Source organism: Pagrus major, chromosome 20 (assembly GCF_040436345.1).
Source record: "Pagrus major chromosome 20, Pma_NU_1.0".
Taxonomy (NCBI): domain Eukaryota; kingdom Metazoa; phylum Chordata; class Actinopteri; order Spariformes; family Sparidae; genus Pagrus; species Pagrus major.
The window spans coordinates 18929869-18956196 of record NC_133234.1 but is presented as its reverse complement, the minus strand read 5'-3'; the positions used below and the strand labels follow the sequence as shown (position 1 = coordinate 18956196).

General features: G+C 43.7%; 1 protein-coding gene across 1 annotated transcript; it reads left to right on the top strand.

The window, feature by feature from the left end:
• Positions 1–1056: 1056 nt before the first annotated feature.
• fam53b (family with sequence similarity 53 member B) lies at positions 1057–17363 on the top strand. The gene is made up of 5 exons (XM_073489586.1): positions 1057–1256; positions 7636–7867; positions 8674–8728; positions 11073–11836; positions 16228–17363. The coding sequence occupies exons 2-5, from the start codon at positions 7778–7780 to the stop codon at positions 16579–16581; spliced, it is 1263 nt and encodes a 420-aa protein (XP_073345687.1). The 5' UTR covers positions 1057–1256; positions 7636–7777; the 3' UTR covers positions 16582–17363.
• The last annotated feature ends 8965 nt before the right edge of the window (positions 17364–26328 follow it).

Below are 26328 nucleotides of genomic sequence, written 5' to 3'. Positions count from 1 at the left end.
ACTGAAGCAGATAGGGACTTGTTTTAAAAACATTAAAAATCAACCGAAAGAAAACATAAAATGGCTCCATACAGCTCGTCCTGCGTAATCCAAGTCTATGGAAGATCCCAAATTGAGTTGAAAACACATTATTTACACCCTTCAGAAGTGGTACACAAGCTTGAGCTAACACTTTTGGCTTTGCAGCTACAGTGAAGATTTCAGCTTAAAAAACAGATCATGCCAGATGAGCTATATGGAGCCATTTTATGTTTAAACTCCATTGTTTTTTTAAGTTTTAAAACAAGTCCCCATCTACTTCGGTTGTTTGGAAGAATGTATGCTGTGCTGTTTTTGCTGTGAAGCTCCAGAAATGTATTGTGGCCTACAAAACTTCATCTGACATTAAGTTGGCACGGGGGCGAGTAGTCAATGCCTGAATTCTCATTTTTGGGTGAACATGTACTTTAAGTGATAAAAGGGACCATGTGTAAAATGATTGCACAGAACATGAGTATATATAGAAACCTAAAGGCAGTTAAATAATAGCATATTGCATGCCGATGAACTCCTGATAAAGCCAGAACCCACTTCCTAGAGAGAGAACATCTGTGTATCATAAGTGTAGGCTATTTATATGGGACTAACCCATCTTATACTGGAATTACTTTTGTGAGACACACATATCTCTCTCTTTCTCGCTCAGTGTGGCTCTTTAAGTCACACAGAGCTGGTAACTTCTTATGTTACACCACTGTATGTTGTGAAAGTGCCTTGTCTATATGAACAGCTCAAAACTGTGATTACTTTTCATTACTGCACGGATGGGGCAGACCTCTGGTTGCACGAGCGGGGGTGGTAAAGTCAAGAAAAGTCTCACAAAGATCCACGTTCACCTTCCACCGTCGTTTCTTTTCATCTGAATTTAATAAATCAAGCTTGGATGAGTCAAACATCGCGATGAGTTAACGTCAAAGCGGAAGTTTTAGCAGTGCGAATGAGTTATCGGACACCCCTCTCCCCTGTCAAAAGTGGTACGGCTCGCGTATGTTGTCACAGGCTCGTTTAGCGTGCGATCTTGGCCAGTAGTGCTCTCACTGGGGTGATGTTGTAGTTTGCAGGAGCTGCCCGGAGCAGGACGTGAGGTGACCTGCCCGCTCTGCTTCATTGCCTGACGCCTTGTTCCCGTCCAAACACAAAACTCAACATGGTCCAGCGAAACTAACCCAGCTGCCCGGCTGTTTGTTGGAGAGTCCCAGGCACTCACCGTGATGCTTGTGAGTGTTTGTTTTCTGCTCAAGTGTGAACTTTATGCGCTAGCTAACTCAGCTAACTCAGTTGACAAAGTGTGAAGTGTGATGCTAGCTTGTGTTTTGGAAGTGTGTTAATGGTGACAAGTTTTGTTAGAAGTGACATGTAGCAGAATAGGATTTTCATTGTGGGAACTAAACTTGAAAAGTTAGCTTAGCAACTTTTCCTCATGTATACTGCCTTAGCTCTCTGTCTTGTCTGGTGTGTTACTTACATAAATGCAGCCATGACTTATTTCTGTCAGCTGTCCTTTTATTAAGTCAGTATTGCCACATTCAATAGGTTACACAACGTGAGGAAATGTTGTAGGGAAGGCTAGTCAAACAGTGTCAGTCAGAGTAGACATGTCCATACATATGCAGAGTCTTTAAATGATCCCCAGTTTTCATGTCAGTGTCATCCACTCATCTTCTCACTGTAAGCCCAGAAAGTATGCTCGACTTGTTTGACATCTAATAAGTGAAAAAACTCAATTACATGAGCTTACAGAGTGACCAAGTTGTCCATGAAGTTTGCAAAGAGATGCTACATTCCTTGGATCAAAAGGATTTTATGTGATTTGGCTAGCTTTGAAGTGATCTCAGACAGACTTTTCACTCATGCCTGGATGGCACACATGGGGAGATAGGTCAGTGTTGTTAGGTGGCAAATGTCCAAGACCTTTTAAAGCATTTTTTGGGTACGTGTCTTTGCCTGATGACACCACGTTACTTGACATCCATATCATTTGGGTTCCTCCTTCTTGTATGTTTCAGTTTGTGCTGTTACAGTGGAATGTAGTCATCTTATCTTTGTCTAGCCAACCCTCCCCTCAGGTATGAAGGCAGAGTAGGTTGACACACAATCCAACAGATTCTGCAATTTAAGTGCACACTGGGATAATAAACACAAGAGCTTGTTAAACTGAACTCCTCAGTGTCCCACGGCCATGATTATGACTGCTAAATGGGCTTGAAAATGCATTAATTAGGAGTTAAAAAGAGAAAATGGAAGACTTACTGTCAAAGTTTGGATGTATCATTTATTTCCTGAGCATTTCATATTTTATCATCAGTTGCTCGTGGCCTTTCTGTTGAGTTCAAAATCCTGTTTGCTCTGTAGCCTGCGTGTAACATTCTGTGAGCTCCCGTCACACCAGTTTCTTTGCCAAACTCATTTCCCTTTCATGAGGGATTTTGGAAAAGGGGTTTAAGGGACTGTTTGTGCTGGTTACTTGGACAAGCTCAGTTTTCAGGGCCTTTTCCTCTGAAACTGAGAGGCATCCACCTGGAGGGCTGGCAAGCTCATCTGAAAAACTGTTGAACAGTTTTTAGCTCGAGTACAAAAGAAGCTGCCAATCGGATCTCGCAGATGAGTCCTCTTTCCTTTCCATATCACTGGAAAGATTTAGACAAAAATCCGAAGGCTCTCTCAGATCCTGTGCAATCATAATGCCACTGTTATGACATTGTTCAAACACTCATCAGGGAAAAAGTTAGCTCCCTAGCTTTCCCATGCTGTTTCATGTATATATGCAGTGTGGGGGATGGATAAATTCCTGCTTGAAAACTCAAGAGTGCTCCTTCCCCTCCTCTCTTAATTTCAATTGAAAGTTAATAGGGCTGCATCCACTGGATGTGACTTATTCTCATTTGGGTCTATTAACATGCAATGTTATACTGCTGTGGATGTAGATGGATGTTGGGTCTCCAAGCTTTTGTAATTAAGAGACATTGTTAGATTTAGCATTCAAGTGGACGGCATTTCTCTCCAACTTGGACAGGTGTGTTGAAAGCCTCGATTACAGAGCTCAACAAAGCTCTTGTCCTGGACAAATGTATACAGTGCAAGTGATTATGTATGAGATAATTAAACAGCAGGCCTGCTTTAAAACGTAGGCCTCCTTGGCTGCCATGCATAGCCATGCTGAGCCTTTGTGTTTATGGTAAGTGGGCAGCTGCATGCTTGTGAGACCTTGGCTGTACCCCAGGCCTTCAACTGAGCCTGATAACTACTATTGAAGCCTCCCAGCTATGCTTATTTCTGACTATTCATTCACTGCTTTACATGTAGAGTGTGCCTCCTGTTTGACATAGCCTAATTTCTATGAACATGCGGACAGCTGTGGGCTAGCCCGCACCCTACAATGAGTTTCATAAATTTCTTTTCAGTCAGTCAGCCGTGGCAAAACTTGGTGGCACCTGCCCTTTGTGGTGCCTAATTAATGAGGACACCAACAAAGAAAGATTCGGGTTTCAAAAAACCTTGAATTTTCACAGTGCGGCAGAAAAAGCAGAAGTGGTTTGCCAATTTGTCATTCAATTACTCGGTCTTCTTGAGCACTGCTTGTTTGTCTGCCTTTTTATGACATGCTCTGTCAACACACCCACCATTATGATGAGAAACTGAGTCCAAATATTGATCCTGTACGATCCACGCAACTTAAAGAAGTAGGCCACACAGAGCCAATAGCTCAGGGGAATCAAGCTTTTTAGGAACATGCTTTTTTTCTCCAGCAAAACTTTTACCCAGCATTCCTTTCACAAGTAGTATGGTGTTGAAGAGCAGCACAAATCCCCTCAGTTAGGTTTCAAGTCAGGCCATCTCAGGTGCTCAGCAGATGCTCGAATTACAGAGACGGCCACAGTCCTGGGATTGTTGCGAGCAGGATGCAGATCGGACTGCCATGCATGCATTAAGTTCAACGGAGGATGTCTGAAACTTCAACCTCATGTTTATGCTTTTCATCAGTTTACTTTACACAGATGCTCGAGAGCTTTGATAAAACATTTTAAGCATGTGTGATAAGCCTAAAAATAGATACAAAACAGATACAGTTCACAAATGCGTTGCTCGGTAACCTGCACAAAGTGCAACGATGATATCAAACAGTGTTGTTTTCCACCAGCTGTCCAAGTGCTATAAAATGGATTAGTATTAGCTCTAATTGTCAGTCAGACACAAAGCTGCCAAATCCTTATGTAATGTTGGCCTAACCAGCAGGATTACTGTCTGAGCAATGTATGCAAAAGCTGCTCTAATTGGGGAAACAGAGCTTTCATGGGTGACCGCAGTTTAGATGTCTATTGTAACTGCAAAGCTGACAGCCTGTAGTCTTTCTGGACTTGACCGCAGTATAGTAGATCTCATATAGAAAGTATCTGATGGCTCTAAAGCAGGCCTCCACTTTTATAGTTGACCCAATCGTCCCTGTGGTTTCCCTCTTGTCCTACATATCGCTCTTTCAGGCCGTGCGATAGCTTTCTGACACCCCAAAGCAGCGATGGTTGAAAGGCTTTGTGGTGACCACAAAGGAAGTGTGGAGTGCCATCACCTCGTCCAAGGCGGCGTCATTGTTGTATCTCAGGACGGCTGCTGTCACTGCAGACTTTGTTGCAGTCAGTCAGACGCCTGTTTGCATGTGATGGAAAGCCACGTCTGAGCGAAGCGTTCTGCAATGTTCTTCCCCTTCTCGGAGATTAGACTTCTCAGTTGTCACAGTGGTTGCTGCCCCAACGCAGATAAAGAGCTATCGGGCTGCAGAAGCGTAGAGGCTCCCACTGATTCCAGATAATGGCAGCATCATGCTGGAGGTTATGGGGATATTATGACGTCAGATGGGGAGTGGCACTCTAGGTGCCTCATTTGACAGATTATATCTCTGTCTGCATCTTTAAACATGGCAGTGCATGCAGTGGCTCCTTCATTTGCTTTACAGCTTTCTCTGTGCAAGAAGAAGCGGACTGCCCTTTGCCAGCGCGTCTCAAAATGTTTTCTGTTCACAAACTGTCACAAGTTTGAATGCATTTCAAAGGCCTTGGGGCTAGGTTAGGCTTTTATAATTGTGTGTTCAACTTATGTCATGGAGCCGAGGAATGTTTATAATTATGTTATAAACCTCGCCCATTTAAAGCACTCGGCTAAGATTTATGGGATGAAAGCGTAATGCCTGAGCATGAGAAAGGTGATAAATTCTCTGCAACTGGAGGTAATGGATGTCAGTTACAGTTTAGAGTCCAGAGTGTCAGGCCACAGTTAGTTTTTCCATTTTTCCAGGGAAGGAAAACATCATCTAGTATCCTTTTTGTTTGGGTAAACATCATGTTAAAGAGCTTTTCTCGACTTTGCCAATTTCTTTGGGCGAGGTTTTTTTCTTTCTGTGTCAATGCCAGCTCCATCCATCACCGAGCCATTAAGGGAAACATATAAACAACTGTTTCCTCCATCCCAGCACTTCTCTAGTTATCTCTGCTGCGAGGCGCAGATCTGTGTGGTTAATGGTCACGCAATGTATAAGCTGGCCTGACCTAGCGCAGCACCACAGCTTTGATCGGTTTCTATTCACAGAGGCCACGACTTTAAAGCTGGCGTCCTTGAACCACGTTGATCTCCTTGTAGAACTCTGCTGCTAAAAAAACATCCATGTGTTTAAGTTGTTTTCCTGATGTGATAAATGTCAGTAATGGAAATCATATGCTGAATGCAAACACCACCTCGAGTATGTCATTGTCACGGTCTTGTGATGCTGCCCCCCCCCCCCTGCAAACACACACATATACATATACACACACACCACACCACCACCCGCAACCTCTGATGTCGCCTCTTTTGTTTCCCACGGTGTCTCATCTTCTGCACAGAGCACTCTTTTGTTTCACGTACGCTGTCTCTCTCTCCCTTTCCCCCCTTTTTTTGTGCCTGCAGTTGTTCTGTCATTCAAACACTCCTGACCTTGAAGGCATCCTACGACTGTCTTGTGTCCACTGCGCTTTGTTTCGGTCCCCTACCTGACGTAGCCTCAATTGGAACTGAGCTGGTGGTAGTAAGAATCCTCTGCGATGATTGTATAGATTTACATCTGTGGCCAATCAGCTGTTTTACTGTAACCGTGGTGCAGCACTAATGCGAAGAGGGTTGTTTTGATAACCGCAAGGTCAGCTATTCCCAGCCAGCCCCTGAGTATTCAATTACACAACTTTGACTTTGCTCTGTTCCTCTCTGTGTGCTCCAGAGTGGAGCACTTTGAGGAAACTCACTTACTTTCTCAGATGACTGATAATCCTCCACATGAACAGAAGAAAGCAAGGTATAGAAGTCTAATTTCGGAGGGCTCGCATGGAAGTAAAAATGCAATTTTAACTTGTTACAGACCACACTATGGCGACACAGGCGACGCCTCGCGAATCAAAGCGAGTGCTGGTTATGTTTGCTTGCTCACTTGAGAACTTAATGGGCTTGTCAAACCACCAACCTCTCTTGAATTTCCACTCTCCATATTTCACTTTTGTGTATGTTGAACAGGTTTGCAAGAGTGCCGGAGTGGAGAATTATAGTAACTTCCAAACAGTCGAGGGCTCTTTTGAATGTTTTAGTATGTGAGATGAGCTTGAGGGTTCAATGGAGTCCTCCACCAAAAATGTTTTTCTCTTTTGAGTGTCAAATTCTTAATGCCTGTAGGCTTGAAGGGTGTCTATATAAAGGGTGTTTATAACTTGCTCCTTAATGGAGGAGGGTAGCTGCAGACAGCTTGGATTCACTGTAGTTACAATAGCACAGACATTTCACAAACTCTACTCTCACATAGCTAACACGACTAGGTAACCAGATGAGAATGGGTGAAATTCAGGACAGGGGAAACAGGTGTGGGCGTGGTCATGGCCTCTAATACAGTAGAACACTAAAATTCAAAACTCAACTCTAAGATTATTGTTGTCCTTGAAGTCTGTCATGAGGAAAAAGAAACACAATGACTGAGTTGTACGCAACAGTGTGTAAATCATTATTCATTACAAGAAATTCATTTTATTTTATTCATTTCATCAGTGTGGTGCCAGTCACATCTGTCTTGCCCAAGTATGTGTCAGATCACTCCTTCTCAGGGGCTGCCTGCCTGCAGCTGTACACTGCTAAAAAAATAAAACTACAACCGCAATGATTCATGTAGGCAATGGGCTTTTAAATTTTAAAAGGCTAAGCTGCAGTACCTGCTATAGCCAATGGAGCGCCAGAACAGTACCCATCTTTGGGTCAAAGCCAGAGAAATGGATTATGCTGCAGAAGTGGTTTGAAAAGTTTATATGGAAATTTGATACTTAATGACTATTTTTTGCCATGACTGTGTTTCAAATTGAATCCAATGCAGCTGCTGTAAATCCATGTTGAACTCCTCACTCAAGATAAACTTTCAGTTGAGTGTTACCTTAAGAGAGCATTGGGTTTGCTCTCCATTGACTGTGCGATCGGAGCCTCCACCCAGGGGATCTGTACTCCCCAATCCAGCCAGATTGTTCTCTGCTTATATGGTCGACAGAATGTCAGAAATGTGCTGAATTCTAATCCTGTGCTCATCTTTGTGTGTCCGCTCAGGATTCGGCCAAGTAGTGAAGCACATTCCTGAAGGAGTCGAGGGCCGCTGTCTTAAGCTTATGAGAAACCGACCCGCTCACACCATGCCCGTCAAGATGGCCGCCAGCTTTTCTTGCCCTCACTGGAACGCCCTGGGACAAGGATGTGCATTGCCATGGTGATCATATTCAAGAAAACACTGGAAAAGAAGGGCGCCGACGATGTAACATCCAAAAGGACAGATTTGGGCCCGGTGAGAGGTTATTTTCTACTTTTGCCAACAGGCCTCAACTGCACTTGTCAAGGTGGAAGATGCCAGGTTCTGCTCTAAATCAGGAAATTGTTGCCAGCCACTCATCACTCCACATCAGTTTTATGGCTCTACTTTATATTTTCCTATTTTGTCAACATTAACCAGAGCTGAAATTTGACTTTTAACTTCCCTGAGTCAAATTTGTTGGAAGTGTTGCCTTACTGAATTTCAGGAAGTGATGAAGATGGGAATAACAGATGTTTATGTTACAATTACTCGTAATTGCGTCAAAATAGCTGCCAAGTCTTATCAGCAGGGTGTTTGTCATCTAGTGTTGAATCCCCCGTGTTCTATTTACTTCACTCAAAATGACAATGGAGTATTTTAGTTCCACTAGGCAGAGCAACTCTGACTCATTTTCTAATCAGCATCCATGCAGTAGAAACCTTCTCTGTGCCAGCACAGACTGAGGAAAATCCCCCACCAATGTGGACTGAGTTTGCCCTCTCAGCCACGTGAAGTGAAGTCATCTTGCACAGAGACTGAGCATCAATCAGAGGCATTTATAGTGGAATCTCCATCTGTGTACGGGTCACACTTAAGCAGCAGAAAATGTGCTACGACATATGCTCTTTGGGCCAGTTATAGTCACACAAAATTAGACTTTTTCCACTTGGTTTTTAATTGTATTTGTAGAATTATTGACTTGTGATTGGTAGAACCTCCTGTGCATTCCATTCAAACCTATTTATGTGACTTTCTGGCTTCTGGCGAGCTGACAGTGAATCTCTCTTGCATTTCTGCAGTTCCAGGCACAGACCATGAGCCAGGGGACTACACTTTTCTCTTGTGGACTCATGGGTAAGTCTCATAAATATATGCACCCAGCACTGTATGTCAGTAGCAAATAACACAAGTAGTAATTTAGCGATAGTATATTTTGTGGAAATTTTGCCAAAACTGTAAATAAAACATGAACAAAACGAGGTAATTAGAAATTATAGAATTGTCTACAGTGGCCTAACAGCACCAGAGATATGAAAGAAGTTGCTGACTTGGTAAAAATGTGCCTGCAAATGGAACTCGTGAGCTTGTGGTTACGACAGGGGAAGTTGTGTCCAGGATAGGCTTGGCATTCAAGTGGTCAAGTCGTTGAACACTGCTGCTATAGCCTCCGAGGCTAACAATCTAGCAAGCTAGTGAGCGGGTAACATAATGCAGGAAATGCATCAGATTTTTCATTTTCACTGAAACAACTATTGAAGTCATGATGATGTCATACTGCAATTTTGATGATATTTCGATTAAGTGTGCAGCCGGTGGGGCCCTCGGGAATATCAAGATTCTCCTCAGAGATATCATAAAACTAAAAAAAATAACTCTATACGACTAAAATTACAATAAAATAACTTCCTCTCAACCCAAAAAATGACCTTCCATGGAAGGTCATTTTTCACTTACAGCTCCACATATCAGTCACTCTACGTGCACGTAGAGTGACTGATATGTGGAGCTGTAAGTATCACCTATGAAAAGTGTAAGAATATTTCTACTTATAAGGGTTTTTCGTGAATACTGCAAGAGAGGATGTATCATATGCACTATTTGAAGGCAGCAAAAATCATACAGCATAGCAACATGTCAACAAGTGCCTTACTTCCCATCACTTACTGGAAAAAACAAGTGAATCTGTGGCTTGTAGACGCCAGAAAATCTCGGGTGTTTGGTGACAGCAGTGGTTCCGAGAGGCTTATCGTATTGTAACACTTCTACAATACTGCTGCTGATTGAATTATCAGCAGCGGGCCATCCTCTGCTGCATCTGGTCGCCTGTCACACAGCATTATGTGAAACATATCTGACAGGTGTTTTCTGCCCAGATGAGTGTACGTTATTTACTACGTGTTAGCGGCTTATCATTTGCAGGGATCGCATTGCGCTCTTGCATGCTTTCAAGCTGAGGACATGTTGTTCCCTAGCTGAAAATGTGGTTATGACTACAAAGGCCCATATTCTAAGTTTACCCAGCTGTATGAGTAATACTTTCTACAGTCTTTGTATTGTAAGATTAAATAGCGCTCTGTCCCTGCAGTAACTTGGCTTTGAGTTTGTAAGACTGGCAAAGTCCTGGCAGAGGACTCAACAGCACCAGTAGGTGTTGTTAACACTGCCCTTTGTTCTTGGTCCTGCCCATGTACTGTAGATGGTAATTTGGGGATTTTATATCCAGTGGAGAAGAATAGACCTTTTGCATACCAGGAGTGGGCAGTGGCTTCGACGTTCGGTGTCTGACTCAGAGTTGACTGACCAGTTCAGTTGGCTGACCCATTCAGCTATTCAAGAGAGTTTGTGTTGTGGCAATAACAGGTGCTTTCCAGGCATGGTAGCCATGGTGCTGGGGCAGTCAATCAGCAGTGTTAGATAGGGAGCTGGTCTGATACAGAACTCACAACAAAAGAGCAAGATCAGACTGTTTTATGATGGGTTATTGACATTTTATCAACCCTTGCCCGAGCAGAGAGGTTTGATATCGAGTCAGTTGGACAGTGAGCCTGGTTCCCTTTCACAATCAGCTGTGCTTACAGACTGTGACACTAAAGCAGTGCCTGGAGGACAGGATTTATTTTTAGTGCCAATTACACAAAGCAGTGAGTAGTGTCAATACAAAGTACACATGCTGGGACCAATGTGCTGACCGAGACTGAGGCAGTGTCATGGATGTTGTCCAGCATAACCTCTTCTGATTATATACCTCTGCACAAAAAAGTTGCTTGTTTTTTTTTCCTTGCACAAAGTTGTTCTCATATTGTGTTTGGTTCTTCTAAAAGAGTTTGTACACCAGGTCTGAATTTCTGACCAATCAGTGATCAAGTTGACACACACAAACTTAGCACAGCGACACTGAACGTTGCCTCAGAGAAATATCTTTAAAAGATCCCACATGTTTCTCATAAAGTTATTTATTCAATAATACAATTCACCTTTTTTAACCTTTTGTCATTTGCAAAAAAAGTGTTTCTAGGTAAACATACTCACACTAAATAAGCTGTACTTTATTTATTTTAACATTTTCAGACAGCATTAACGGGCTTTGTGTGCAAATGAGCCCATAAATCATTTTCTACATTTTATGTGACAATCTTATCGGTCTCATCTTACTTTTTTGATGTTATTTAATTCAAATGAATGTGGTGTTTTTTTGCAGAGACAAACCGGTGGTGTGAGGTGGGTCACAGCTGTGCCATAGGGCAGAGGCCAGTTGGGACCAGCCTGGAGAGCCTGTGGGATGTCCTGCCTGAGGTGCATAAAAGTTCTGCCAACTGGGACTGGGATGTTGGCTCCACTTCGAGCACAATCACAAGCTTGTTGCAAGACCTCAGTCTGACTGAGGCTGCGTCCTCGCACTCCACTGCACCCCCCAGCAAGCGGCAGTGCCGGTCCCTGTCTTGCTCTGATGAGCTCGGCGGTTGCCGCTCTACCTGGCGCCCTCAGGGCTCCCGTGTGTGGACGACTGTGGAGAAGAGGAGGTGCCACAGCGGGGGCAGCGTCCAGCGCGGTGGCGTTGGGAACGCGCTGCTCGGCTTCCCGGCCATGCAGCGCAGCTCCAGCTTCAGCCTGCCCGCCCGCTCCAACACCCTGGAGCTGCCCTGCTTCACTCAGCGTCTCCCCTACCCCTCTGCGTTCACCGGCCTGACGCCCTCCTCCTCCATGCCCCTGTCCTCCGAGCCCTCGACGCAGCCCCTCTACCTCTCTCACGAACAGATCTGCCTCCCTGAGCCTCGTGGACCCTCACCACCCAGCTCCCCTGACTCCACTCCAGAGCTGGAGCGCCGTGGTGGACAGGGGGGTCTTGCCCGCAGTCGCTCACAGCCGTGCGTCCTCAACGACAAGAAGATTGGTGTGAAGCGCAGAAGACCAGCCGACTCTCACAAACAGAGGCCTTCTTTGGACCTGGCCAAGATGACCCAGGTTGGTAATTACACATCAAACAGAAACCAAATGCTTTGTGTCATATTTAATCAAAGGGGTACCTGTCCTGTCTATCATCACTTGAGGCCTAATATACAGTCTGTTAAACAGTCTCTTTAATGTTGCACCTGAACATGCCATGATTTATTAGAAGCAATTTCCACTGGCATTTTATGTGGCATTTATTTATTGGTTTGAACTCGCCACAGCTCCAAAAGATCACAGTCCAGTCTCCAGAGAGACAAGACCCACAGGAAATGGTCATGCCAGCTGGAAGCTCTGCTAGGTCCATCAGTCTCACTAACATTGGCTATTCATACTCTGCTGTTGTGGCAATTTTCTGCTTCCATGTTGGATAAACAAACACTTCCAGCTTAGGTCACGCTACTGTGTCTGTTCTCCCTCAGCACACCTCAAAGTGTTTCTGCAGGCGTTGTCATTAAATGAGGGCGATCATTCATGCAGGCCTGTCGTGAGCCGAGGTCCATGGGGGTATTTGCACTTGAAGAAATGGAGAGTTTGGAGCAAAGAATGCTGATTTGATCAAAGCAGGAATTAAGAAGTCAGATGAGTTTGTGTTTATAGAATAAATGATCTTATGAAACCAATGGCTTGAGCTGATCCACTTCTGATGTCAACAGACCGTCTGTTTCAGCTGCACATCCTGGCAGGCGTTTCTCTCTTTGCCCCACGAGCACACAGACACACACAGTAAAATTTCACACGTACGCTGAGTGGATCATAAACACAGAGCTGGACTTGGCCCCTCTGAGAAAGTCACCCAGAGTTCAGCATTGTCTTTACAGCCGCGCTGCTGTGACACGACAAGCAGACGCCACACACGCTCCAAACAGTGACGAGGTCAACATAGAGAAAAGAGCCTCGGGCGACGCGACTGACAATATTTTCACAGAGGAGCGTCAGGGTGCTGAGATTGTTAGCATTGGATCTGTCCTGCTGTTTGTGCATTGTGTTCTCTGTTCTCCTCCATTGAAAGGCACCGCTGCGATGTTGGGTTTCAGCTCAGGTGGAAGGCACGAAGCCATTGAAACCACAAGAAACTGTTTTATTGCAGCATTTTTATTTTATTTTTGAACGATCTTAAATTTCTCTCAAGTGACTCTGGTTTAGAGGCAAGCCCTGGAGTAAATGATTTCCAGATATTTTGGCATAGCACCACCTCTGGGTTTGGTTGCACAAGGGTCATTCCTTGCCAGATCACGACGAATTCATAACTTTCACAGTTCATTTCATGGACACCCCCCCCCCCCCCCCCCCTCAAAACAAAAAAAAAGAAATCCACGTTAAAACTTCTGTTAAATTCATGAGACCTTGCAAGATCTGATTATTCCTGTTGTAAAGTTTTGAAGTTTGGCCCTCGGGGCTAAATTTAATAATATTTGTGAATTTCCATGTGTTTGTAGTCTCACCAATTGCTCATTTTTCACTGGAGGGGAATTAAATTTGTCCTGAGCATCCAGAGCACGCTAAGGATGATTTTATAATAATATTTTTTTTTTTAAAAAAAGCTGTTTTAAAAATGTTTTCCAAACCAATGGCAATAAAACATTATTTACCAGATTTTTGTTCAAGAAAATCCTTGACATGAACTGGGAGGACCTACGCAAGTTGGTATGGAACGACCCACAAGTCAATCGAAAACAGAATTAACTGAAACTTAAAGGTGCACTATGTAGTTTTGGGGAAGAAACAGAAAGATATTCAACAGAAAGATCTTTTTTTAAGCCTAAATAAACAAACTCTCTTTGTTTACATGATTGAATAAACTTAATAAACAAGCTGACCTTACCTGACCGTTTTACTTTGTTTATATGTGGCGGACCCTGCCACCTTCCTAGCTTCAAACAGTGTTCTGGGGACCTTATTTTCCTCTGAGAACAGCTTGTTCTTTTACAGTTAGTAAAAGATAAATATTTCTGAGTTTGTATTATCACCTCGTTAATATTGTAAGTAATATTGAGTTTGAATTTCTTCTCCAAAACTACATAGTGCCCCTTTAGTCGTCTGAAGTTATTCATGAGGCAATAATGCCAAACCTTTCAGCTGCTCAAATGTGAGGATTTTCTGCTCTTCTTAACTTTTACATGATTTAAAATTGAATATCTACGGGTTTTGGACTTTTGTATCAACAAAACAAGCTGACTGAAGAGGTCATCTTGGGCTCTGGGAACTTGTAACAGGATTTTTTTTACTTTTTTCGACTAAAGTAAACAATAATTTAATGAGCTGGAAAAGAGACAAACTGTTTCAACCTAGAAGTCTGAAGTGTGCAGGAAAATCACAGTGGAAAAGATCTTCTGATGATCATACACTAAACCTCCTTGGCACTCAACTCAGGGGTTTTATCGTGCTTTACATGTATCAGCTTATCGGCATTCAAAGTCACCTTACTATTCAAAGATTGGTGACAGTGCTGAGTGTGTCTCTAAAGTGTCCTCTCATCCACACGCTGCCACAGCGGTGTAGTTTACTCAGGGAGAAACTGCTACCCTCTGCGTGGCTCACTGCGGCTCCGTGAATGTCAGGAAGTAGAGCAGCTGTGGCAGAGGTTATAGATCGTCGCACAGGGGAGATGCGTGTTGGGTAAAGAGATATTGATTTCTGTAAATTCAGCTCAGTGGGTGGATCTCTGCCACAACCGGGCCTCATGAGCTATTGATCAGCTTTTATTGACGGAGAGTCAAGGTCAGTATGGATGAGGAGACTTTCAGCTCTCTTCTCCATTTCATTCAGATGGGGGGGGTGATAGGAGCAGACAAACATAGACACCGGCAGCACTTATTCATGACCCTCATTGGGATGTGGAGCAGTAACTTTTCTTTGCCAGAAACTGTGAGAACATTCTGCACATGTTCTAAGTCAGAGCTATACTTGGTTTTGTAAATGTCGATGGCACTGTTTTGCTATAGTCCAGACCACATTGCCTTATCATATCGGTCCCATGGTCTGGGAAAGAAGCCTGAAGGTTGAGACTGACGTGCTAATGCAGAAGGCAGCAATGTGACACCGGCCCGGTGCTGACAAATGTACCCGCTTGACCAGCGCCAAGAAAAACAGCAGGGCCCCGTTTGAGCTATTGCTGCCCGGTGCTGAGACCTTTCTCACTGCTGTCAGGCCGAAGAGGTGGATCATAACTCTACTTTGCACCCTTTCTTCTCTACTTTATTCAGAGCTCTACACACTTTGGCCTCTATAATTGCAGATCTAAGCCTTTGATTGATATTATATCTTGAATGTCAATATTATTGGCATCATGACACAGCTGAAATGATAAGTTGGCAAATTGATAATTAATTATGATTCTAAGTCGTGGAAGCTTTGGTCCAGACTGAAATATTTCAACAACTGTTGGATGGGTTGATACTTTTGCTCAGACATTCATGGTTCCCAGATGATGGACCCTAATGACTTTGGTGAACCTATTCAGTGCCACCATGAGGTTGACGATTTTGGTTTTGAGTGAAGTATTTTGACAACTGTTGGATGGATTGTCATGATATTTGGTACAGACATTCATTCAAAATAAGCAGGTAGAAGGTGACCTCGAATTATTAAAAAAAAACTCAGATGAATGTGCAGCTGATACACTTGGCTGTGAGCTGCATCCCCAACAGCCCCATGCTTGTTAAGTATTACATAAGCAAACAAGTGACAGGAGGTTTCACACAGGCCCTATTCTCCTGCGTCCTTCTGGCCTGACACCGTAGTGGTCAGGCATGAGGCAGCTGTCCTGCCTTCTCCACATTAGCTGTACAGATTGGATAAGCCTCTGTCATAAAGCCTCCCGCTCCAGCGTGCACAGCTGTCGCAGGACTTGCCTGCAGCAACTCTGGCACATGTGGACTCGCCTAAGGAAGTTTCTGGCTTTCCCAGATGTATGTGTTCATTGTGCAGTGCCAGTGAAAGGCCAGCAGAGTCAATAGGCTGACATGAGTGATGTTTGCCTTGCGGGTATCTGGCCACTTGCTGCATGTGTTCAGTTGGACCTCAGATCGAATAGCCCCACTGATCCAACTGCCAGTTGCTCCAGTATGTAATACAGGCTAAATTTATACCCTTCAAATCTTGTTATTTTTTATATTATAGTGGTTGTTGCCCAGTGTCCAGCTCTGACCTCACTGACTCACTCCAGTACAGTACAGGGATTGTTTTCACAAGATGGCTGTATGCTTTTAGTTTTGTTTGTGCCCTAGTTAGGACATGGGTCAGAGTCCAAGATGAAGAAATGTTTTATGTTTCCTTACTAAATATGCCATCACCATGGGGACTAAGGACTCCTACCAGACCAAAAATCTGACTTATTTGTTTAGGTAAATACTTGTTTCCTCAATTTTATGCTTCTAAAAAACGACCTTTCTGTCCTCCCACAGAAACTTCGGAATTTCCACAGCTTTAGCTGCCCTGGAATCACAGGCGAAGACAGCTGCGAGTCCAGCCAGGCCCTCCTTACTCTCAGGAGCACCGCTCAGTGCGACACCGACGACTCATCTGCAAACGAACACAGCTTTGAGGACGTTCAGCCTCGGACCAAAGAGGGCGAGATCACCAGGAACGTGTCGTCAGACCCCACCATCGAGGAGGTGGACTGGAACTCCACGGACTGTGGAGATGTGACAACCAATGGGAAGGACAATGAGCCTCTGTGGGCGGGGCTGTGTAGCATGAGGAAGGACGTGTATCAGCTTGGAGGCGAGCTCGACATTGAGCAAATTGAGAGGAACTGAGCTGGACCGTCTTGCTCTCAGGGGAAGCTAATTTAGGGGACTGAAAGTTTATCACCAGGTGGTACAGAAAACAGTACTGATAGTCTTAAGGACAAAGCAAGTGGAAAAGCTAATGAAATGAGCGTTCCAGCACTTGTTTTTTTTTTGTTTTTTTTCCTCAAGGAGAGATTGAGCAGGAGCTTTGTGGGCTAAAAGCCCATTTTTGGAGACTTTGTGTAGTCAGAAGCTACTTCCGCACTGTGCGGTATCTCAACTGTGTCTCAGGAGAACAAGGAAGTCGGGGAGGATGGATTCGGGTGGAGATAATAAAACTGATAAATAGAAAAATGATATATTAATGTTGGCTCAGAGACTGGGGTCTTTAACATTTCTCTGTAACCCTGATTACCTTCGTTGTACTACATTTGGAGAGAATTCACAGCAGGTTTGTATAAATTCTCTGCACTAGAACGAGTGTCCGTTCACCTGTCTGTCTTTAATCGTACATGGGTACATGACGGACAGAAGACGAGGACCACTTCAAGAGCTACTGTTAGCAGCCCCTTTCACTCTTACTGAGCAACAAGCTGCACGCACACACAGCCTGTAAAGTATATTGAAGAGCTTAACATTTCACACAGTAACATCAGGCTTCTCTCTGAGATCTATGCTCCTGTCTGTTTGAGAGAAAACTTTGTGATGCTAATAGCGTTAATATTCTTTCTTTTTACGATTTGTAACTACAAAGTTATGTAAAACATGAGCATATTTCTATACAAATAAACACAGTTTTAAATGTGTCATTACTTATCGCATTCTTTCAGTGTCTTTGCTCATAAAAAAAATTGGGATGCTGACTCTGGACAGAGTGTGAAGCGCATGTTGGATGCTGCCAAATCACATCCAGATGTGACGGGTACATCTGTATTGCCTAGTGGTTCAATATAATGTGACGAAGTTAACTTCGAGGTATTTCTACTTTACTTCAATTTTATGCTACTTTAACTCCATTTCAGAGGCAAGCATTGTTTTACTCAAAAATCTATTATGATAAACATGATTACATGTTAATGCATCTATAATAATAATCTAATCTATTACATAAAAATACAACATTGACGGGGGGAATTCTGCATAAATACTTGAGTTTTACTTACTTAAGCACATTGGTTGGGTAAATTCCCTTAGTTACATTTCATCACTGTATTTAAGTACATTTTTAATTCAGGACTTAACTGCAGCATCGCTACTTTTATTTAAGTAAAGCAGTGGGATCCTTGAGGGGGTCCCAGGGGCTCACCAGCACTCTATTTCCACTATAATAACTAAGTTATTGAATAATTAACGCAATGATGACAGTAATGTGTGACTGTTTTGGTCATGGGTTTCATACACTTACTATAAAACATCTACATAAATGCAAACGTGTTATCAGATGGGGGACTCTGGGACAAAATCTTATCAGATGGGGGTCTGTGACGTGAAAAAGTTTGAGAAGCGCGGAAGTTAAGAATCTGACCGAAAGAATTCTTCTACTGCTATTAGCAGAGCACATGCGTTAACAGCGAGGTCATTGTTGGAGACGTCTTTAATGCAACAATGCAGACTGACCCAATTAAGTAGCAGGAAAGGACAATCACAACCGTAGTAGTGCTACTACTGATGAGCCTGTGTTTGTGTGCTGAAGCGGGGAGTGAGTAGGGAGGACGCCGGGTAGGGGTGGGAAGTCCGGTCCCTGTTTCTTTTTTCCTTTTTTTGATGGCGGGTGGAGTGGTGGAGCAGAGCGGCGGTTCACCCCAGAGACCTCCCTCCCTCCCCGCGCTAGGAAACAAAAGGGGCTTTTTCTCTGAGGAGCACAGTGACGTGGGAGGCGGCTGTGAATGTGGGCCATGTGTCAGGGCTGCTGCTGCTGCTGCCGCTGCTGCTGCTCCGTTTGTCTGCTTCCCCTCCCTAACTCTGGTGCCTGTGCAAACCTCCAGAATTATCCTGCTGTTAAACTTTTTTGATTCACTGATCCAGTACGATGACAAACCACGTCTGGCTCGAGACGATGCTTGTCATTCTTTGAAAGCGTAAGGTGCCGCTGAGAGAGGAAAGTCGCCTCATTAAAGAGCGGCTGAGTAATTTGTAGATTGCTTGACATGCTATACTCCAGGCTCAAATACCACACAAAGCATAACTGTGGGATTAAACACGCCTACTGGGCCAATGCATACTCTTGCAATGGACTTGATTATTATGCTGTTGCATGAGAATCTGTATGCTTGCACAGTGAGGTCATATTTACACTGTCACAGAGCCGCCCTTGGTGCATGCAAGCCACTGCTTTTCACCAGTTAAGACCTTTTCGGGTAATGAGTCGAGAAATGGGTAAACAGAGCGTTTGTAAACGTGCTGTGTGGCAGACTGACACTCTGAGGGCCCCCCGGCCTTTAATCAGCCGAGTGACAGAAGTGAAAGGAGGCTGTGTACTGAGAGAAGATAGGAGTACAACGGGGTGGGGTGGGGTGGGGTGGGGTGTGCCGTGCCCATGTCCTGCACCACACTCGTCCACAACCCCCGTCGGCACTGACACAGCAGGGTGGTGGTCACTCTCAAACTGCTGCTGGAGGTCATGCACGGTCTTATCCGCTCTAATGGTGAGTCACCATCACACCTCTTTCAGTTCTTAGGCAACAGATGTCTCACAGCACTTGTGGCAGGTTGCGTCAGATGTTTCAGGTGTATTTATGGTGCTTAACACGTCTGCTGATGTTAACGCTTAAAAAAGTTATATTAAATCATCTCAAAACTCAGTCTTTATCTACTCACCCTCATGCCGATGGAAAGTCAGGTGAAGTTTTGTAGTCCACAAAACATTTCTGGGGTTTCACAGCAAAACAGTGCTGCAGCGTTCTCCTAGACAACTGATGCAGGTGGTGGACTTGTTTTAAAAAGGTGCAATATGTAAGGATTGGCCACCTTTTTAAGTCATACTCCAAACAAATAGGGGGCAGCATATCACTAACTGCTACAGTAACACTGCCTTAGCCAGTTAGCTCAGTTATCCCTCCAGCTAGTGCCTCGGGTTGTCAGTTAGTATTTACAATGCTAGCACAGGAACTTTGGACCAGGACCGACCAGGGCTAGCTTGTTAGCATGCTAACTTCAGTAGATATCTCTCCGATGCATTACATAGATATCATAAAGTCAAAAGTGTTATTTATTCACATTCTGTTTAGTTAATTTTTGAACATCTTCAACTAAAATTCTTAGATATTGCCTCTTTAAAATGTAAAAAACAAAACACAATGGCTCAATATAGCTCCATATAGTGTCGTCCAAGTATCTGAAAGCCCCAAAATCCAAAACTGATTTGAAAAGATGTTATTTACACCCACAACATGTAGTCAAGCTGGTGCACCGTCTACAGAGTGCATGCTAACGCTTTCAGCTTAGTAGCTACAGTGAAGATTTTCGATTAAATAAAGGGTGTAAATATTGTCTTTTCAGATCAATTTGGGATCTTATGGCTTTTCCACTAAAGCCATCCCCATCTACTTCAGTTGTTCATGAGAATGCTGCAACATGTTTTTTGCTGTGAAGCTCCAAAAATGTTTTGTGGACGGTGAAACTTCACCCGATTTTCCATAGGTATGGAGGTGAGTATATAATGATTCAATTTAAATTTTTTGTTCCTTTAACGTCACCACCAATACAGACACCTTATTGTGGTAGCACTTCTATCATTGTTTTTTTAGGAAGTACCATCATTTCATTTAAAAATGTAGACGTAAAAAGGCTTGTGTGAGATTTTCCATTTCACTAAAAAAAAGAAGAGAATCACCCTCAAAAACATACCAAATAGAATTTTCTCTCTCAGTAGTGAAACTCTCCTAATAAACAAATTCAAACATGAAACTGAATCTTGGCGCTGGCTCGTGGGTCTGGTGTCTACCCCCGCTTGGCAGCACAAATGTGGTCGGGGTGAAAAAACAATTTAGCAGTAGCACCCGGCCACAAAACATTTCCAGTCGAGCAAGTGTTGTGTGAAGCTTTTTTCTAATAAAAACCCAGCAGTGCAAACTTCACCTTGAGCGCTAAATGACATACGCGCTGAATCATTGCACTGTTACGCTCGGAGGTGGTTGCTGTGTCGAATCTCACCCACATGCTTTGTTGGATTCATGCAAGACCAAACCACAAACTGTGTGTGAGGTACAACTGACTTTTTAAAGCTCAGCCGGTGTTATGTCTGAGCAGCAGTAAAAGTCTGCACCCACATATAAGAGATGTATGAAGGTCATACAAGCCTTTTCACGTTAAATACTTTAAACTAGGAGGTGTACCTTCAGCGAGAGGATTGTTAAGGATATGAGGAGTGAGCACTCAAACGGAAAGCTTTGGCTTTTACAAAAGGTAACTGGACTCCTTCACAGGAGAGAGCCCCAGCAGAGACAGACAGCTTTAAAATTGAGGTCAGCTGTAAGCCTTCAGACCTTTTGCAGACCCGGACAGTTCGTTTACACTGCATGGTGACATACGAGCACCCTTTCGCCTGGATTATACATACGCACACGCTCTGGTATGACATCACGGGGTCATGCTCAGTGTCTGGGGAGCCAGGCCTCTGAGGCTTTGGTGGGCAGTCGAGCAGGGGTCGCGTCCCTGGAGGGGCCTGTGACGGCTGTGACCATGTCAGCGGAGCACAGACCGTTCTGTGTATTAACCAAGACACTTCTCAGATTGCTTGCAAAGATTCTGAGGGGCGAACGGGGTTGGGTCGCGGGGGCAGCCAGGAGAGGGAGGAAATTCAGGCTCCAGACCCGACAACTTCTGAAGTTCCAGAGCCCTCCCACGCCACCGAGTGCTGTTGGCACGGCCGGCCACAAGGGAAGGGGAGTGATGAAATGTGGGGAAACCATGTGGCTTGGCGAGTAAGAGCAAGAGGCCTCCGCGTGGGCCAGCGCTGCACGCACAGAAGGGAGGGGACAAATAACTGACTGCTGTCAAAACAAGTGCATGTTTCCATGGATAACGGTGCATTTGGGGCTGCAGGTGTGCGGCGTTGTCTGGTCAGCTGACCCGCCGTTTTCCTGTCGAACAGGAAGAGCCGAATGAGTGGAGATGAAAGTTCAAGGTAGCACACAGCTGGCAGTTGTTAGGGTGGCTAAATGCAGGTGCGATACAAGAGCAGCAGTGTACGTGGCGCGTAAGAGGAGCCTAACCCAAACAGATGACATACAAAACGTATGTGAATGTGGGCTCAGAGACACACTGCTGCAGTGTGTGTACGCCGTGCAAAGATGTGGAACGATCTCAGGGGACCTCATTTCTAAAAATGTCTGACTTTATTTTAGTTCAAAATCATTCCAACGAACAGGATTAAGAAAAATATGATTAGTTTCAGGTTCCACAGAACCATTGAAGTCACTAATCTTGTCGATGACACATTATATAAATTAACAAACACAAACTTTGTGCAAATGAGGCCACAAAGACACATTTAACAGAGGGCCACATTCTCCCCCCTCATGGACTGCGTCTGTCTCCTCACACGTGACACATTCTGCAGGACTTTGCGGCCCTGAGGTGTCAGCCAACATCAGATGAAAATGAGCTTAATGACATCGGAGTTGTATAAAGAGAGGATGGAGGTAAGGGTGGGGAAACCCTCGCAGACAGTCAGAATCATTTTCTGGTATGACTGCAGAAGCCGGTATTTAGAAGATAAGCATCTGGCTGAAGCGTGCCGTGAATCAAGGCGGCTTAATGCGAATGACAAGAATGTAAAATGATGAGAAGTTTGTGAGTGAGAACATTTTTCCTGGATTAGTTGGCTGTGATTGATTGTTTAGTCTTTAAAATGTCAGAAAAATACAGATGAGTGTCCACTCAAGATTCCAAAGCCCAAGGTGTCGTCTTGGAGTTGCTTATTTAGTCTGAAAAACAGTTTAAAACCCAAAACATAATTGCATGAGACAGAGGAAGGCTGTAAATAAAGGTCTGATGGAGACCTGAGTCTGCAGCCATGCTCAGTGGCAACAGGCTCATGTTTAGCAGGGATAATGTTTGCCGTCATGTCCATACCCTTAGTTTAAAATATTAGCATGCTAATACTTGCACAGCAGAGGCTGATGGAAATGTCATCAGTCTTTGCCGCTGTTTGGCCATACACCAAAGTATTTGATAAATTGACCATTTTTTAAGCAGACCAAAAGTTTACGGGTCCTCAGAGTCATTACAATCCTTACGGGAACATGAATATGTCAACAATAAATTCCACGGCTAATGTTCGGTGAGGCATTTCAATCAAAACCACAAACGTCCTGGTGGCACAAGAGGAAAAAATCAAAGGATTACCAATGTCATTAGGATTCAGTGTCAGGGGACCACGAATGTCTGTGAAGAATTTCATTGAAATCCACCCAATAAACATTGAGATACTGATAATCTACATTAAAGGCCTCAACTTAACTCCAATTGTCACAGTTAAGTCCACTAAAAGTGCTTGTTTCCTGTGTGACAACATGAAATCACGCGAGAGGTGTGTTGTTGCTGGAAGACGACGGTGGAAACGTGAGTCGGAGTTGGAGAGCTTGGAGTTCACCTAGAGGAACTGCCAGTGAGAGTTTATTTCCAAAGTCATGGCCGAATATGTAGATGATTTTAACAATCTAGATGAGGTAACAGCTGGTTACGGTAAGGATCTTATTATTATTACAAAAAGGTCTATATCCAGTGGAACTGTTTCCTTAAAGTTGTCAGATAATTAGAATAACAACCTATTTTGGTAGATGTAACTTTGATGGTCTTGGTTCCCCTACAGGATTACATTGCAGCCATTGCAGCTGTGTCGTGGCTGCCATCTGAGGCGATGTACTTGACCTACTCCAAAGGTTTAGTTAAGTCCAAATCATTTACACACCAAAAGATGTAAATATAGATAGATATATATCGAGGCAGGAATATTGAGACTTTTTTGTGCTTTCAGTAGCAAAAAACTACAAATATTTAACATTTTTATGTAATAAAATACTTCAAATTGTTGCTTTAATTCTTTAATATAATAGATTAGAACATTTCTCTTGATTGACTGAGGCCAATAAGCCGTTAATCGCTTCAGGACTAACCTTGTTTACTTGATTCTAAGTACACTTAATGCATGTCAACAGTGAGGTCAACCGCGGTCATGTAACGCAGTGAGAAAACAACACGGTACACAATTCAGAAAAAAAAAGTCCAAAGATGACAAATAACCTTACAACTGGAAAATCACCACGACAACAGCTCCAGTCAGTCAGCCAGTCAGTCAGTCAGTCAAGGATCTGACAGTGTGTTGAGTCTGTCGATACCGTCACTGTGTCAGTGAGGTCATACATGCCCAGACATGTCTCCTGAAATGAGGTCATCTTTATTATTTGAAAGGTAATCTTGCTTCGCAGTCTGCGGTCACAGCGAGGGCAATCAATGTGCTGCACTTCCAGCAGGAACATCGCTGTTTACCTCTCATGGCAGCCCACAGAGGTGAACTTCTGCTAATTTGTAAACCTGTGTGAAAGGGGTGGATGACCTCGAGCCAGCCTGAGAGGTGTGGTTATCAACCAGCACACTCCGGGGCATGTGTGTGTGTCTAGCAATGATGAACCTGCCAAGGGGGAGCTGCAGAAAAACTGCGGCCTACATCCCTCAGAATTACTGCACTTTCACGAACTGGAAAAAAAACAACCTATTTAAAGCCAAGGGAATTCATCTGAGAGTAGTCAAATACATGTTTAATAGCTCCATACAAGGCCAACAGGCAGTAACATAATGGACAAAACACTGAGTCAAACAATGTGCAAGCTGTTGGGAAAAACTGGGTACCAGCTGCTAGTACTTTGCCGTGTACATTAATATTTATTTCCCAATCAGAAAATAGGAGTGGTACAACCCAGCTCAGACACAGTTTCATAATACTTTCGTAGAATTTCATTACCTTTAATTGCCCAATAACATTCAAGCTTGTGTCAGCTAATGGTGAAGTGAACCAGAAAGACCTCAATGAATCACTTGGCAATGGCCTTTTGTTCTTGCTGAATCTATTTGGTACACTGAAACCTCGGGGGCAGCGATGGAGAATCGTTTTGTTTTTACGCCCCACTTCCAGAGGCCTCAACGATCCAGCTGGCACACGAAAGCCCAATAACCATTTTTTTTTTTCCCTGCTCACCCCCCCCTCATCATTTTATTTAACCTCACTGTAGACTCTGACATGAATGCACCGCGTCTAATGAGTGTCAATTAACAATGAAACAATGACGGGGCACTGGCCCAGCAGAGGCGGCTTACAGTCAAGTAAATAAAGATAAGCTCTTGTAGATTTGTGATTCTTCAATCTGATGACGGAGGGCCCGTTTCATTTTTTGTTTACAGAGGGGGAAACACGAGCTAGAGCACCAGCGTAATTCATCACACTCGGCCGGGTTCTGCATTTATCATCTCCGAGACCAGCTCACTTCCCATTTCCAGCCATTTGTTTTTGTAAAACAAAAGCTGCTCCGATATGAACTCCACTTTCAACAAGAGCCAAGGCTGTTCTTTCCCCAGTGCTCTGAGACCTTGAGCCCTTCAAAAAACAAGTTCTGTGACAATGGCTCAGACAAATTGCCATATTCGGGGAGAGCTCACTGACTTCTCCCCACTGCTTTATTGAGGTTGTGCATGTTTTGGGTTAAAGGAAGGAGCAACGACAATATTACAAACACATAACAGGCTACTTACATTAATTAAGGCTAATATGATGCTTATTTTCAGGCTCACACTTTCATTTTAGGTGTCCAATAGAAAATGTTAACAGGCTTTAATGTTAAAAAAAGCACATTATTTTTCTCATACTGTCCATTGCTGCAGCACCTCTATGCGCGCTCTTTCTGAATGCTCTGTTTTAGCACCTGTATCTTTAAGGCTAGTTGTGCTGTGATTGGTCAGCTCTCACAGGCCTGAGCAGGCTCCGCCCACCACGTTTCTGCGTCACCTCTGCCAGTGTTTTAGCAACCACGGCCGTGCTGGTGGCGTGGCTGAGGCCTTTCACTGTATAGTTCCAGTGTATTTTAGCATTTCTATGATATTTCATACTTTTCTGACAATGTTGATGAGCCACACTTTTCACTAAATATTTTTTGATGAAAAATGTTGTGGTCAAACTTAAGAAATTTAAGCTTTGCTAAAATGAGAAGACAGTTTGAGAAGCAAATTCATACTTAAAACAAAGAGGGGGCAGCATATCACTAGAACAATCGCTCACTGCTGCTAACTGTAGCTACCTTTAGCTGGTTAGCTCAGTTAGCCATGCAGCTAGCGGTCTGGACCAGGAGCTGGGAGCATCGGGGTAGTGTTGGTACTCACACTGCTAGCACAGGACTGAGATTGAATGGGGCTAGCTGGTTAGCATGCTAACTTCAGTAGATATCACTGCAACACAATAAAAAGATGTCACAATGTCAACACTGTTACTTCTTCACATTCTGTTGATGATTTCAGTTATCTTTTTTAATGTTTTCAAATAAAATTCTTACATACTACACCTTTAAAAAAAGTGTCTGAATATCTGTAAATTTGTCCACTGATTGAGAAATTGTTCACAGTATTTACACGGCATGTAACCTTGCTTTGTAATCAAAAAAGACAGGAAATCTCTCTTAGTACAATATGGTACATTTAATGTATTAAAACACACTACAGCTACATTTCAACAGTGCATTTCCATTTTGACTACAAACTGTCTTCTTGTTCAGTGTCTGCAAACAT

What these genes read in the sequence shown, in the direction of transcription:
- fam53b (XM_073489586.1), top strand. Translation starts at nt 7,778, where the DNA reads ATGTGCATTGCCATGGTGATCATATTCAAGAAAACACTGGAAAAGAAG. An exon ending in AAAGGACAGATTTGGGCCCG is followed by an intron (nt 7,868 to 8,673) that starts GTGAGAGGTTAT and finishes GCATTTCTGCAG; the next exon opens with TTCCAGGCACAGACCATGAG. An exon ending in ACCTGGCCAAGATGACCCAG is followed by an intron (nt 11,837 to 16,227) that starts GTTGGTAATTAC and finishes GTCCTCCCACAG; the next exon opens with AAACTTCGGAATTTCCACAG.